The sequence below is a fragment of the Anneissia japonica genome, unplaced genomic scaffold (genome assembly GCF_011630105.1).
Source record: "Anneissia japonica isolate Jap-2015-1 unplaced genomic scaffold, ASM1163010v1 scaffold2207_len539183_cov196, whole genome shotgun sequence".
Lineage (NCBI taxonomy): Eukaryota > Metazoa > Echinodermata > Crinoidea > Comatulida > Comatulidae > Anneissia > Anneissia japonica.
In genome coordinates, this window is record NW_022699997.1 from 164,333 (window position 1) to 176,488 (window position 12,156).

At 33.9% G+C, this 12,156-nt stretch overlaps 1 protein-coding gene across 3 annotated transcripts in view; it reads left to right on the forward strand.

Annotated features, from left to right (window-relative positions):
• LOC117103259 overlaps positions 1–3,139 on the forward strand; it is a 16,341-nt gene extending 13,202 nt beyond the window's left edge. For 2 of the 3 annotated variants that reach the window (XM_033243825.1, XM_033243826.1), the window contains exon 2: positions 629–3,139. In XM_033243825.1, the coding sequence (XP_033099716.1) occupies positions 680–1,468 (789 nt within the window). In that variant the 5' untranslated portion in view covers positions 629–679 and the 3' untranslated portion in view covers positions 1,469–3,139. Of the gene's footprint in view, positions 1–112; positions 378–628 lie in introns of those variants that run through there. The other variant, XM_033243827.1, reaches the window with a different exon arrangement.
• The last annotated feature ends 9,017 nt before the right edge of the window (positions 3,140–12,156 follow it).

A 12,156-nucleotide genomic window follows, 5' to 3' on the forward strand; every position in this document is an offset into this window, starting at 1 on the left:
GGTAAAGGAGAGGAATCTGTTACTGCGAAAGAAGTTGCCCCAAACTTGCCAACAATCCGACATCTGTATGGTAAACTTATCCACCAGTTTACGCCACTGCTGAAATCACAGATAAGTCTAGTGTACACAAACGACCGTGTACAAATGATGACCAGGGCCGGATTAAAACACTGTGGGGTTTGGGGCTGTAATTGCAAGTGGGCCTAAATACTTTGTGGATAAAACATAAAACCAGATTTTCCTGGGGCCGGGTTCAGGGGGGCCTATTTTTCCCCCATTGGGGCCTGTGAGCCTGTGGTTGGCGTCCCAAAACCCCTATGTTGATCTGGCCCTGATGATGACAGTGGTATTGACACTTTCTGTACTTGATGCATGTGGTATGTAGACAGTCTTGTTTATTTATATGTTGCTATAAAATGTAATGGTGATGTTATTAGATGTTTGTTTTAATGTTTACATGTTCGTGCAGGTGCTATTAAATTTTGACAATCTTTTACTTTATGCAAGAATACATGAAAGAAAAACATGACTAAAATATATAATGATTTATCGCAGCAACTGTATGGAATGAATTTAAATGTATAATGTCTATCATTATAATAAATGTGTATCTATGTTTCTTCTTTAGTTGTGATTCTACGCATTCATCGGTCATTGCATCTGTGTCTTAAGATCAACCATGCGACTTCAATATTGTATGGAACCCAAGACACCTCTTGATGAAATCGATCGCAACCTGTTAACAAATTCAGATGGGTCTGTGATTGGCAGCCGCGTATTCGACGCCAGTCATCTTAAGCAAGAGTTATTAACAATGTCAGACTATGTACATGTGAACAGCGGTGCCAAAAATGTTACAAATAAATCACAAAAATTGAAATTAGATTTTGAATCTGAAAGAGAAAAATGGACAATCCCCGACGGGTTGAACTCTTGCGGATGTAGTTCCCGTGAAAGTTGTTCTCCAGAGTTTGCAGACAGTCGACTAATGAAGTCAGATGTTCATTCTAATAGTTGTGGGGTGGTATGTAAGGCAGACGTCTCCAACCGATTGCCAATGCAAAGGCATCGGGCAGCGTCTGAAGACATGGAATACAGTTCTGCCGTGTACACCAACTTAAGCTTTCGAACTTTAAGAGACATTCGTAATAGTTTGGAAGGAAAGGTGAAACGACTGCGTGAAGAAAAAGAAGAAACGAGCGCCAAAATTGAACAGGCGCAGATTGAAGATAGTGTAAGGCGTGTAGAGAAGCAAAGACTAAGGCAGCAATTAAATCTCCATCGACGTGACCGTCTTAAAAAAATGATTCATGATCTCCATAGAAAATTAGAAAATCAAAGTATTCGTCTGCAGTTTTGCTACACTGCTATTCTTGGCGTTCAGAGGTCAGTCCTCAGGACAACAGACGTCACTCAACGACGCGAAGAATCTATTGTATCCACGGATTGTAAAGAGGCGCCATTTTGAAAAAAAAAATAGTATACTAATGAGGAACTTTCGTTCCGATTTATGCGATCAATGCTTATTTAGCTGTCGTCTTGATATTACCGAACGGGATCAGTATGTATATGCGATAGATGTAGACAGTTACCATAGTGTTAATGAATAGTTATTAATTAAAATGAATAGTTGGAGAATGTCATAAAGAGAACTATACCCTTACTTTTACTGTTTTTACAGTTAATACTGTATAAAAAAAACTGTAGTATATCTTACTAATAGGCCTATAAGTGATAGATAGAGATTTTCGATTATCAGAAGCACGGATGATGTTTTATGCACTATATTGGTAGATCTTTTGTAAGAAAAGTGTTTGTTACAATAATTATTTATGTTATTTAGTAGTAGGCTCTATACATTTTATTGCTTCAATTTTAGCATACGTTTTGAAGAATACTGTAATAACTGGTTTAATGACAGTTTCCATAATAGTCACGTCACAGATTGTCTGACAGTCACTTGTTGCGTTGATTGCATCTATTCACAAGATGGACAGTTTATGAATACTTATACATCAAGTTGGTAGCATATTCAAGCTGTTTAAACGGACGCAATACATGGGGCTTATCACTGAAATGGAAATAGTTAAATTAATTCCTACTAACTTTATATAGTTTTTACAGTAATATGCTTACTATAGTAGTATTTTTTTTTAGCAAAATGAAGCAGTTTCTCAGAGAAAACGCCACTATCTGAAATAGTCGATAGCTAGAGTTCCTTGCACCTTAAATTCTGTCTTAGTCTAGCCTACTTATTTTTAGTAGCATAAGATCGCACAGTGTACCAAAGTCGCATAAATGGATATCGAATTGTACATTTGAGGAGTTAACATGATAAGTGGATCTTAGGTAAGCCTAATGGCTTTTGAGAAATTTTAAAGAAAGAATAAATATGAAATGTTTAAGTACCGTGATACATTGATGTATAAGGTAAAATCGCTATAGATTAAAAAAAAGGCCTATGCTGGATCGATAAAATAAATTATGTTTTTGCATACTATACACAATTTTAATAAGATGGAGACATAGCCTAAAACACAGCCTAGTTTGTGACGTAGATTTCTACACTTTACTGAACTGAAATTGAAACCTTACTACATCGTAATTTATTAGTGGGTTCTAACCACATATTGAATAATCATAAAGTTACTTTTATTCATCTCATTTTCTGCAGCGATGGTTCAAAGATTTGCTGACAATGGTTGACAGTCCAGGGGTCCAAACCAAGTGTTTTGCCTATAAGGCCATCCGTTGGTCCAGGGATGAATAGTTTTGTTTGTTTTTGTTTGTTTGTTTATTGATATTTTCCACATTCATAACAAATTATTCATAATCTTCAGTTAAAAAAAAAAAAAAAAAACCCGTTCCGGAATGGAGAAGGGTGAAGAGGGCGAAGCAAAAGGGTAAAGGGGGGGGGGGGGCGAAGCAAAAGCGATTAAGGGTGGATAGTCATTGTGCTACCATAAACTACATATTGGTCCATTGCGATTTCTTGTACAGTGCTTTGCTGTTGGCTATACATCACTGTTATTTGCATTTTTAAAGAAAAAAATATATAAAAAAGGGTTACCGCTAAGTATTACATTGCATGAATACAAGGACATACTGAAGTAGATGAAATTAAATCAAAATGATTTAATTATTGTGTACGTATTCTCTTCAGCACAATTCATTTATTTGATGATATCAAAGCGCATACAAAACTCACAGATGTATTTAATGGACAGTTCTTGAAGTAAGATGTGTGACTGCTCTTAATAGATGCATCCGTTGATTCTAATCACCATTTTTTAAAGGGAGTGATGAAGAGGATCATCGACATATAATTCCAATCACGTTCACTACACGGATGGCAGTTTCATACTATGTTGCCATCACGAATATTAAAACTTGTGATTTTCAGTGCGTGAGGATTGTGTTTCGTTTTGTCTTCACAGGTGTCAAACGGAATGGAGTCAGAAGAATATTTTAGTTTTCAGTTTGTTTATTGAACCAATACAGAAAGATACATCATATTATTTTTGTTTATTCAGGAGTCCTTATCATATCAATAATCATTCATTAGTACGCTAGAGATAAAGTATACTACATTATTATGCCTGTTGGTTCGTTCTTACCAACAGGTAACCTTCCACAGTTAAAATGAATATAAGTTGTGCACTGTTTTACAATGCATGTAACAATAATAATAATAATAATAATAATAATAATAATAATAATAATAATAATAATTATAATTATAATTATAATTATAATTATAATAATAGTAATAATAATACATACATACATACATACATACATACATACATACGTACATATATACATACACACATACACACATACATACACACCCACACACACCTACATACACCCATACATACATATATCATACATACATGCACACATCATACATACAAGAATAATTATTATTATAGCATAATAATTATAATCTTAATGATGATGGTGATGATAATGATGATGATGATGATGATGATGATGATGATGATGATGATGATGATGATGAAAATGTAAAAATATGCTAATGCACCAGCCATATAACTCATATCTTCAATACCACAAACTTCACATTCGTTGCAGCAGCGGCAAACAAATGCTAGTGTTCTAATAAAGTACAATAGTATTATTAAATAAACATCATCGTGGTACACTAACGTGTTATTTTTACACTGCAATATTTTTTCTTTTATAGGTAGCATTAAGCCAGGACTTATATAGTATGTGTATACACATATAAGTTATTGTATTAACTTTCGATAGTTGTATATGCGAAAATAAGATTCTTAAAACGTAAAAGCTATGGATGGAAATGAGAATTGCGAATTTCTAACCAGGTGTCTGTGTTACACTAATATCATTGAAAAATACATAATAAAGAATAGCCTAAGAGATAAGTATTGATGAAGTAAATGTTTGAATTATTATTTGCTTTCAAATTTATTTGCTGTCAATTATTGGAAACTGAACATAGACCATTTGTGGACTAAAACATAATCAAGCCTGCATCGTTTGCTATACATTGTCCTACCATCTGAGGAATTAGTTTCCTCCATGGTCCTCCCACATTAAGATTTAAGATCCCAGAATGTTGTGCGTTATAAAACAGTCTTTAACATTTTAATCTTTACTCAGCTTTACTCTCCCTTTATTAAACTCATAAATTGCCTGGTATGCAATAGTTTAGCGTTTTGCGTCATGAATTATATTTAATATTTTATTTAAAACCATTATTTTAGTTATGCAAAAATGTGTGTCATATGTAGCCTATGACTTTTCTCATTTTAGCCCATATTTCCCCATTATTCTACTATCTTAAGATATCAAGTAGCCAAACTTCATAAACTATCTGAAGTTCTTTTCTGATATGATACTTTATAATAGATTATCTTTAACTGAATAATTTGAAATTATTACTTTTGGGTCTAGAATTCCTCTATCGGTGCAATAAATTGGAATAATTTCCCCTTGAATAAACAAAAAAATCAAGAGGTTTTTAAAAATAGTTTTTACAAAATATATAATTATAAAAATACATTCATATTTTGTTTATTTATTTAATGTTGACTTTATAATGTGAAGATCTTTGAGGCATTGGTAGCTTGAAGCGTATGTATATTATTATTATTTATGTAAATGTAGTTTGATAGAGGGCGCAACAACATTACTGTACGTATGAAACACAGAAATTCGTGTGTTAATATTGTAGCTGAGTGCCTTATGAATCTAAAACAAAATAAAAGAATTTAACGAAAAAAATAATAGTTCTTTATATATGGTGTGTGAGGGAAGGCGGGCAGCAAGGAAGACAAATTTTAAGTATCTGCAAATTCGTATCATGTACGAGTAGCTTTTCTGCTGTGAGACCATCCATCATCCCTGATCCTTATCGACTTCGAGTATTTAATTCATTCGATACAGTAGTCTTGCCAGAAGGTAGTCAGAAGATATTCACGCAAGAAGGTAGTCAAATTTAATATTTTTGGCACAAAAAAGAATAATGTAACCAGACAGTGCATAAAGCTTCTGAACTCATCACAATAAAATGTGTGATCCTATCAAGCCTTCTTGTGGCACCATTTAGCTCATTTTGGCAAACCTGGATACGACCTGCTACAGGAATGTAATTCTGTGTAGATATAATATGATCATGGAGCTATTAAAATTATTAAAACTAATTTATACCTTCATATCAACCCTGTATATTGTAATCAAAATAGTAGCGTTGCAAAAATGGTAGTCCCGCGTCCTGTGTGAGATGGTTCTGAAAGAATAGTGAGGGCGCTATTTCATAAATATGCTCAGACAGTTAGTTACCTTTATGTCAACTGGTTAATCTCAGATAAGATAGTGTAATACATAGGCTACTCCAAGTAACGAAATGCACGAAACACGATGGCGTGCATTTCGATACTTGGATTATGTATTATACTCAGTATTCCAACTGTCTCTTATACACATCTAGATGTGTATAAGAGCAAGCCGTTGTACCGGGCTGGGAAAGAAAGAGGGGAGGGGGAGGGAAAGAGAAAGAAGGGGAAAAGGAAAGGAAAGGAAAAAAGAAAAGAAAAAGAGAAGAGAAAATAAAGACAAGAATAAAAAGGAAGATATCTTAATGACCAGACTCACAACACCCTGCAACCCCTTCTCCACTTCAAAAAGTGTCCATAGCTCCTTTGATCTAAGCCGCCAGAAAGTGCCTAAAAATCTAAAATTTCGCGCGCATATTTAGAGTAGGCCAATTTCCTCTAAAAATTGCACATTTTAGGGAGTTTTGATCAATTCCGACGAAATTAGAATTAAAAAAAAACATGTTTTGCGCGCTTCGCGCGCATTTTCTTTAAGAGATTTTTTGGGTTAGATTTTTTGGGTTATTTAAATACATAATAGTCCCAAACTCAAGAAAGAAAATTTAAGATAGATCGTTTTACCTAAAGGAAGGGCACCAATGTGTATTGATGGTGAAAGAATATGTTTGTAATAAATAAAACCATGATGAAAATGCTTATATAGTTTCAAACACACGTGTGTGGCCTATATTGTAAATAAGATAAGCCCTATGACGTATTGCTTTCTATATGGGGGAGGGGGTGTGGTTGGGGGTTTGGGGTGGGTATGATAAATTACTAACCGGGAAAATTATTACCTCTTGATTTTTTTGTTTATTCAAGGGGAAATTATTCCGCAAATGTTCTATGTTCAGTTTCCAATAATTGACAGCAAATAACTTTGAAAGCAAATAATTAATTCAAACTTCTTTCAAACTTCATTCAAATTCAAATTTACTTCATCAATACTTATCTCTTAGGCTATTCTTTATTATGTATTTTTCAATGATATTAGTGTAACACAGACACACTGGTTAAAAATTCGCAATTCTCATTTCCATCCATAGCTTTTACGTTTTAAAAGAATCTTATTTTCGCATATACAACTATCGAAAGTTAATACAATAACTTATATGTTTATACACATACTATATAAGTCCTGGCTTAATGCTACCTATAAAAGAAAAAATATTGCAGTGTAGTAAAAATAACACGTTAGTGTACCACGATGATGTTTATTTAATAATACTATTGTACTTTATTAGAACACTAGCATTTGTTTGCCGCTGCTGAACGAATGTGAAGTTTGTGGTATTTAAGATATGAGTTACATGGCTGGTGCATTAGCATATTTTTACATTTTCATCATCATCATCATCATCATCATCATCATCATCATTATCATCACCATCATCATTAAGATTATTATTATTAGGCTATCATAATAATAATTATTCTTGTATGTATGATGTGTGCATGTATGTATGATATATGTATGTATGGGTGTATGGGTGTATGGGTGTATGTGTGTGTGTGTGGGTGTATGTATGTGTGTATGTGTGTATGTATATATGTATGTATGTATTAATATTATTATTATTATTATTATTATTATTATTACTATTACTATTACTATTATTATTATTATTATTATTATTATTATTATTACATGCACTGTTGTTAATGCATTATAAAACAGTGCACAACTTATACTCATTTTAAAGACAGTAGGGCCTATATCTTATAGACGACTATAAAAGCGGAAGGAGCAATATTAAAGAAAATCAGATAGTTTAGCTGTATAAATATAACAATTTAGAGAAAACACACGGAAGATAGGACTAAAGCATGTAAGATGATTGTTTTACAAATTCATGCTAGAAAATAAACAAGAACATAATCCTGAAAAAAAGACGGTTAATGCAATAGTTACGTATTTGAATACTTTTAATGAACGAGTGATTCTTTATTGTAATTGAATTGAGAACTTTTTCTAGAGAGATGGTTTATTTTCAGACAAATTATTTCTCATAAAATGCGCCCTGATTATAGTGCTTTGCGGGAGTGCTTTGCTACAAACTGTAAGCTCATAGTTCTTGAATCTATGAATTGGATAATTGTGCCCTTGTCTATTTTTTTTTCTAATTTTATATTATATTAACTTACCTATAAATGCGAGTTCCATACCGTTAGACCATGGAAGCCCATAGTATAGGCTTATCGCAGGTAAAATCAAGCCAGTACAAAGTAGGCCTACGCAAACCCGACATCGTCAAACAACTGATTTACGCCCCCAATAGGGCTGGAGTTGGCAGTACATTTTATGACAAGAGATAACCATGCGTCATGGGCCAATATGAACTCATCAGGAACTTAAGTATGGCGTTCTGTGTTTATTTTACACAGTGATGGCGCCAGAACCTGCCCGACGGAGGGGCTAAAGGCCCCGACGGGGGGGGGGAACTACCGTAGTGGAGCGAATCGAGTCCCACTTGGTGGAGCGAATCGAGTCTCACTTGGCTGGGGGGGGGGGCAGAAGCCATGGATATTTGATGAATTATGGCGAATTTTTAGTATTTATTTGATAGGCATCGAGTTACTATAATATGACTTCAGGTAGGCTATGCTTTCTAATGTTGAAATCAGCTTCCAAAACCAAAAATTTTGAATAAAACAAGAAACAAAGAGTATGCAATGTAACCATCTAATTTATTTTCAAATCCTCATCCTTGAAAGTGAAATTCTATATTTGGGAAATTTTGCATGAAATCTGTCAACCACGCTGTCATGGTCGAGGTTGCTATCACGATGTATTCCAACCATCATGAGGCTCTAAATGAGCATTTGTCATAACAAAACGCAAATTATTTCTAATTTGTCTCATTGAATTATTATTATTGCTATTGTTATTGTTGTTGTGATGAAAAGTTAACACAAACAATATGGTGGCTAAACGAACATTACATGTAAATATTTTTTTTATTTGTTTGTTTGACAAAATGTATCGTCTTCCCCGACGGGGTGGGGAGGGGGTATGCTTCCCCGACGGGGGGGGGGCTATACCCCCTTAGCCACTCTGGCGCCACCACTGTTTTTACATAAAGATCCAATTCGCAGGAAGCGATTTTTTTTCCCGTACGAAACATTTACATGAAACTCCACTCGGGCCGTTTCGACTGAATCGACTCGGGCCGAAAATCTCATATTGCAGAATTCAGGAGGTCAAAAGGTCATCAACAGATAAACGTCTACAAAATGTAAAACAACTTCTGAGAGAACGTCGCTGTCTGATTTAAAAAAAAATAAATTGATGCTAATACCAGGGAGTTGTTATTAGAACTCTCTGCTAATGCTATTGTACGAAAGCCTATTAGGGCCACTGAAATATATATTTTTATGTCGTAATTACGACTTATTATGTCTAAATTTCGACATCATATGTCGAAATTACGACATACGTATGTCGAAATTTCGACTTATTATGACGTAATTACGACATACGTATGTCGAAATTTCGACATAATAAGTTGTAATTACGACTTACGTATGTCGTAATTTCGACATATTATGTCGTAATTTCGACATACGTATGTCGAAATTTCGACATAATAAGTCGTAATTACGACATACGTATGTCGAAATTTCGACATAATAAGTCGTAATTACGACATAAAAATATATATTTCAGTGGCCCTAATAGGCTTTCGTACTATTGGGTCGTTTAAAATGACATATAATATTTGATTGAGCTGCACGAGTAATGGAAAGTGTTATTTGAACTTGAGTTACATACTGTGACAATTTTATTATTCTTTTTTTAGTTAGATCTGGGTTTTGCATATTTACCAGGCCTACTATACTAAAAAAATATACGCTTTCAGGGGAAAGCACAAAGAGGAAGGAATAGCGCGTTTCTTTATCAAATGAAACAGGGTGACAGTTATTTCAAATTAAGAGAAGAGCTAAGAATAGGCAGCTCTAAAATACTGGATGCCAAAGACCTGCCAAAATAGCAGAGCACCAATGAATGTATAAATGAGGCCTAAGCCTAGTTATATGGTAAATAGTATCTGCAGGTTCTTGATTACAAGGCTAGACCAAGTTAATTAATGCCGAAATGATTATTATTTATTATTATTATTATTATTTTTCATTATTATTATTAATTATTATGTTATTAAAACCTACCTTAGGAACTTAGACAATGGAGAAATTAGAGAACATTAAAAAAAAAACGACGTCAAGGGGAAATAGCACAAAAGATATTCCCTTGGGCTAGTTATTAATTATAGGCCTAGTAAATAGGTTCTTGATTACAAGGCTTAGGCCAAGGTAATAATGCTGAATGATTATTATTATTATTATTATTATTATTATTATTATTATTATTATTATTATTATTATTATTATTATTATTATTATTTAACATTAATTACATTACAAGGATAGTTTCATAGTTCAATAACGCCGGAATGGTATAATTTATTTATTGTTATTTAATAATATTTCTCTTATGCACTCTATTTTTTATTTCATGCTTCAATTTTCTCCCTTTTTTTCAAAATTTCAATCAACGTCATGTGAAGCGTGACTGTTGGTGTCAACCAGGACCATATCCTATTTAGGGAGGGCCTGTGATAGGTAGGACTTAACTCCGCCTGCTTTAGGCCTGTAGTTTATCTTCTTTCTGTCAGCCTTTGGTGTACCTATCTACACTTTATAAAGGGGGGTACTAGCTGTTGTTGTAGTAGATATTATACTAACATTTAATAACATACAAGAAGGTCACAGTTAGTTACACACGTACATCCCATAAATCCGTAAGATATCATAGGCCTACCGTAGGTAAACATAGAAAGAGCAACAAAAGTAAAACTCAGCGTCACGACATTGCGAAGTGTCTGCTCTTGTTCCTCGTATCGAACTCGAGTCGAGTCAATCCGAGATGGCCCGAGTGACGTTTCATGCAAATGTTTCGTACGGAAAAAAAAAATCGCGACCAGGAAACACAACTTTGGGGCTTCTTCTTTCAGGTTCGGTGGGCGCTATATCGTCTATTTAATAAACAGTACACATATCTACACGGTCCTCTACCGCATATTTTTTAACGTTAGTACGGTAGTTTTTTTTAATATAAATTGTATACTGTAAAGAGAATGTCTCAAATCACCATCTCGCTAAAACAGGGATTGTTACATCATGTCTTAAAATAACAAATAGTACATAAAAGGGGCAAGGCACTTTATCTACATTGCTTCTCTCCACCCAGGAGTATAAATGGGTACCTGGTCAGTGGTAGGGTTAAATGCCAAAATGCGCTGATGTAGCTGCTGCAACTTTATGGAACAGTTTGTGTTCCATAGGCGTCTAATCCAATGACCGAGGATAGTAATGTGAAGCGCTTAGAGGCTTTGTTGGCATTAAGCGCTATATAAATATAACATATTATTATTATTATTATTATTATTATTATTATTATTATTATTATTATTATTATTATTATTATTATTATTATTATTGTTATTATGTCATAGATGTCAATTCTTTTCCAAATACTGTATATCGAATCTCTTTTTTTCCCCATAAAAAGTCTCCTAAAAATTGTTTGCCTCAGTATATAATAATCATCCCATTACCAGCTATGGGCCACTAGCAGCGCCGAAGACCGTAAAGACAACCGCATTGAATCGACTGCTAACAACAAGAAATCTCTTGATGAACACTAAGGTGTTTCTAGCGCTTGGGGATTTCTTGTACATTACATTTTTTTTTTTTTTTTTAAATAATTGGAGCACTGTCTAGAATTGTATCATACCCTAGGAGTGTGATCGTCAGTTTTAAGTATTCGGCGTGCATCACCAGCCAGTCTCATAGTTTGAAATTTGATAGTACAAGCATTTTATTGCATACTTTGGTCTTCTCGTTTAAATTTATTAACATATTAACACATCTTTGTCCTCATAGTTGACCTACTACCACATTTTCACATTAAAAAGCATTCTTGCAACGCGAAGTGCGGAAAACAAGCCCACTTATTTAGCATTCCTGGATTTCCGTAAAGCATTTGATACTGTTTGGTGAAATGGCCTCTTATCAATTGCATGGAGTACTGGTATCCGTGGTAAGGTATAGAATATTTTAGATAAGTTGTATAAAAATGTGCAGTGTAATGTTAAATTTGGTGATATTGTAACTGATTTTTTCGATGTCGACGAGGGGGTTAAGCAGGGTTGTGTTTTGTCACCCGTTTTATTTTGTATTTACATAAATGAGTTATCTAAAATGTTAAATGACAATGATTTAGGCTGTTATA